Here is a 4,406-nt window from a genome sequence, read left to right as displayed (position 1 = left end):
GTCCAACTGCCATGATCTATGGCCTGTCTGACTGGTGAGGTCAGACCAGAGAAGCCCTGGAAATGGGAAATTAGCAGCCCTTTGCAATTAGAGCCCTGACCACAGGCAGAGATGGCATATTGCATCACGTACCGGAGAAACATCTGCTATTTGACTGTGAATAGTTATGAGAGCCACGGACTGTGTGCATGCGTGCAGTCGCCAAAAAAAAAAAAAACACACGAGCAAGAGCTGTCTCATGTAGGTGCATGTGTAAAGCTGGCGATTTATAAAGAAGACAACAAAGAAAGTCAGGCAGAGGGCATGAAATGCCCTGAGGCAGGCTGACTGGCCCTTGCCACTGAAGCGGGGTGCGGACATGCAGGGACCCTGGAGCAGCCCTCTGCTCCGGATGAACATGTCTTCACACAGACCTACAGGAAGAACCATGCACCCCCCCCCCCCACCCCAACTTACTTCTCTCATTTATACCACGTCAAGTCAACTCCCATCACAACAACAAACTCCTATCCACCATCCCATAAGAAGCCCTTAAATTTTGTTGCTGGAAGCTAAAATGAGAGATTGTGTGTGTGTGTGTGTGTGTGTGTGTGTGGGGTGGGGAGGTACAGAGGTGAAAAAGTGTTGCACGGGATCAATCCCCACATCGTGTTGGTGCTGACAGCGGGGAGAGCTGTTGCTGCTGTTGAAGTGTGCGTCCAGGTAGCTTCCTTGTGGCTGCGGGCGGTCAGGTAGGCAGGCAGTGCCAGCGGTGTGGTAAACATGCACGCAGTCGGTCTCAAACCTGTCAGTCAGCCACCCTGCACCACGTCGGACCACCAAGGTCTCATACATAATTTGGCATCAAATGAATATTTTCTCAGTGTCCTAGCAAAAGTGGTATTTGATGAAATATTAATTTGGTGATTAATTTTTGCATCTGATCCTCTGTCAAGTGAGATGAAAAAAAAGAATGGGATTTTTCCTGTGAAGCCAGTTGTTGAAGGGCACCTCATTCCAACTTCACACGTAAAACTTTGATAAGCTGATACAACAGACACACTATTTTCCCAGAGTAAGATATAAAGAAAACTTACTCTACTTTGAAAGTGGAATCAAGACATACTAAATAAGACAGACTAAAAGCACTAACACAGCTTTTTAATCTCACGAGCGACTTGGTTGCACTTTAAAATAGGTGCTAAGGACTGTTACTGCACAGCAGGCCAGATGAAACTCGACAAGCAGAGCCTCTTTGAGACGGTGCTGATGGGCTACTAAGTGACTCTGAATCCACAGAGAATGACTTGTAAAACATCTCAGCAGTGCGACATATGTCATGAACCTTAGCCGAGATGAGAAGTTTAGTAGGGCTCTGAGAGCTTGTTCACTAAAAAGCAGTCAAGCATATGTCAGTGGTGGCCAGTCAAAGCGATGGTCACGTTTGTATATACGCTCAACGAAGCATTGCAATAGAGAGCTCACATAATTACGGTGCATTATGATACTATTTCAAATAAAATTCCTTGTTTTATTAATGGCCTCTTCTGCCTCTTACATCATGTATAATCGTAAAAATAGGATCTTTTAAAATTCCAGATTTATGGTCACATGCTTTACTAAATGAAGTAACTTGTTCATTTTGCTTTGAGTTTTTCTGAGAGTTCTGGTGCAATTGCTCAACTTCCTACAACTCCTGGACTGTTTTCTTATGTGTATGTATATATGTGCATATGTAGGTTTATGTATGTATGACTGAATGTCTGTGTGCATACATACAAATTTCTGTATGTCTTAACATAGACACACAAACAAATACATATAAAACAAACATACATAAAATAATACTGAAAAAATATTCAGATCACAATTTTTGCCTTATAATGTAAAATATCAATGACTGTGTGCTGCTCCAAATGGTTTATGGATACCAGAGAAATATTCAAAAAATTTAAATGATTAATTCAAATTACTGAGTGTTTTAATGGACTAAGAGACTAACATGTTCCTACAAATTATCCAAATGGCACTATAAAGAGCGTATTTCATTTTTATTTTGATGCGTTTCTTGTTGAAACGTAATTTTGTTTTGACACATAATTTAGAGATGCATCATTCTGCCTGACTGTACTAGATCTTCCCATGATAGAATGGCAAAGAGCCAGGTAAGCAAATGATGGATGAAGACATTTGAACACAATCACTGATACACTGCATCTTAAGAGATACATTTTGATAGGTCTATTTTTTAAGTAGCCAGATATTTTCCAAAGAGCCATCAAGGCTACAGCACAGTAAATACTGGGCTTCAGTTTAACAGGTGGAGAGAACAGGGACAGCAGTGCGATGCCCACGCTGCTCTGTTTCTTTTTGTATGTAACATACAAACAACGTTAGTCAACAGTTTGTCACTGTTAAAAACCTCTGCTGTCAGACACACTTGTAGCATAATAACATCATTTACTGTAACTTTCACTAATGGTGGGGACAGAGAGGCTTACCTTGACAAGGTGCAGCAGCTCATACAGGTCCTCCACCTCATCCCCCTCCGTCTCACTGTAGTTTCTGCTGGTGTCCAGGCTGGAGCCCTGGATGGTCCGTCTGTATAAAGGCAGATCCATGGCCTCAGCGTACAGCTCTATGGCCTGGTGGCCCACTGTCTGGTACATGTAACTGTCCAACTCATCTGCAGCATGAAAGAAAATAAGTTTAACTGTTTGATGACAAGCCATTGATGGTGTGTCTGAAAAAAGGGATGATGACTTTACTGAAATCCGCAGGATGTGATGTTTTCAATTCCTCCTGAAATAGTCAAGGGGGGAGGCTCATTGTAGATTAGAACTACAACTAATTATTATTTTCATTACTGAATAATCTGCAAATTATTTTCTTGATGAATTGATCAGTTAGTTGTTAAAATGCCCTTCAGTTTCCCAGGGCCAAGGGTGACATCTTTCAATGTCTTTTTTTTTAATCTCATCAACAGGCAAAAACCCAAAGATATTCAGTCGGCAAAGATATAACAGAAAATGAAAAAACAATTAATTGACTAATCGCTTCAGCTCTATTTTAGGTGTTAACAAAAAAGGCAAACAGATTGGTGCCACAAAAGAACAGGAGGAGTCTCACATCCAGGAAAAAATAATACCATAATGGGAGAGCTGAAATGGAAAGGGCTCTTAAATTGTTTCAAAACTAAGCACATTATTTTAGTTGGCAGAATAAATCTGGGTGGGTAAAGTGAAAGAGCAGCATTTGCCTTCTCCTCATTGCCACCACTGTGACACCCCTCGGCAAGACCCCTAAACCCCAACTGCTTTTGTCTACTTTCACATATCTACTTTCACTTATCTAGTTTTACATATTTTAATTATATGGATGTTTTCTATTTATTTCTTCTAAGAACAGTGTGTACATTGACATAACAGAATACGGACCTCTTTTAAGATCCATTTTTCATGTGTTACAACCCAGCTGAAGCTCTGAAGCGTACCTGCATATCTAGTATGCTGCTTACAGTTCATACATCCGTTTCGGCAGTGCTGTGATGATGCAAAGCTCTTAGTGTCCTGGTCTGCATAAGTGCAGCTGGCTGGCCCATATAGACCAACCTGCCTCTGTAGATCACAGCTAAACCCCAGCAGCACAGCTTCCTCACCTGTGTGAGCAGGACGCAGGTTGGCCAGAGCTACGATCCGGTGCCCAGCAGCAACACACTGCATCATGTTGTAGCAGCTGTCTTTGCCCCCACTGGAACACATGGGGAACAGGCACAGAGGTAAGGCAGTGTTTTGAATCATTAAGATGAAGACCTATACGTTATCAGGGTTGTACGGTTAGAGATGCGGGAATGTGGTGCGGCATTGATATTCAGCAATGAAGGACCTGTTTGTAACTGTACCGGTGGCTAAAAATGCTATATTATAACAGGAACAAGTTATCTAGCGTTTGTTCACATCTGAGATTCACTTAGTTATGCTAATAAAAAGTGACAGATCTGAGACACAGTTACACACACACACACACTACCTTATCAGCGCGACCACTTTCATCTTCTTGTTTTTGGCTCAAGAGTCTTATGACACCAAAAGAGTTGGCTATAATGCAACACAATGTGGTCACTGTGCTTGACAGCCGGTGCATGTACACAACAACATGTGAAAGCTAGGCTTCCGGGTTGCTTAAGGACCCTTTCTCTCCACCGAGATGCCCTCTAATATGCCTGATAGAAAATCAGTCCATGGACTCGCTTTCTTAAAAAAACACACAAAAAAACAAAAATGAAAATAACTAAATGAATAATTATGAATGATAGAAAAATAATGAATGGAAATACATAAAAATGCATGTGTTATTTATTTTATTTTATTTTTTTTGTTTTATTTCTACATAAAAACCCATGTAGATGTGTCACATATGAAACACGT

General features: G+C 41.1%; 1 protein-coding gene across 2 annotated transcripts in view; it reads right to left on the bottom strand.

Moving 5' to 3' along the window:
• dph6 (diphthamine biosynthesis 6) overlaps nt 1-4,158 on the bottom strand; it is a 58,684-nt gene extending 54,526 nt beyond the window's left edge. For both annotated transcript variants that reach the window (XM_071498287.1, XM_071498288.1), the window contains exons 1-3: nt 4,009-4,158; nt 3,638-3,729; nt 2,481-2,665 (exon numbers count right to left, since the gene is read on the bottom strand). In XM_071498287.1, the coding sequence (XP_071354388.1) occupies nt 2,481-2,665; nt 3,638-3,729; nt 4,009-4,031 (300 nt within the window). In that variant the 5' untranslated portion in view covers nt 4,032-4,158. The remainder of the gene's footprint in view (nt 1-2,480; nt 2,666-3,637; nt 3,730-4,008) is intronic.
• Between the last annotated feature and the right edge of the window lie 248 nt (nt 4,159-4,406).

The sequence above is a fragment of the Trachinotus anak genome, unplaced genomic scaffold (assembly GCF_046630095.1).
Source record: "Trachinotus anak isolate AG129_WGS33_773 ecotype Australia unplaced genomic scaffold, CSIRO_AGI_Tana_v1 ptg000015l, whole genome shotgun sequence".
Taxonomy (NCBI): domain Eukaryota; kingdom Metazoa; phylum Chordata; class Actinopteri; order Carangiformes; family Carangidae; genus Trachinotus; species Trachinotus anak.
Note: the sequence above shows the minus strand (reverse complement) of the source record. Positions and strands in the feature narration are given on the sequence as shown.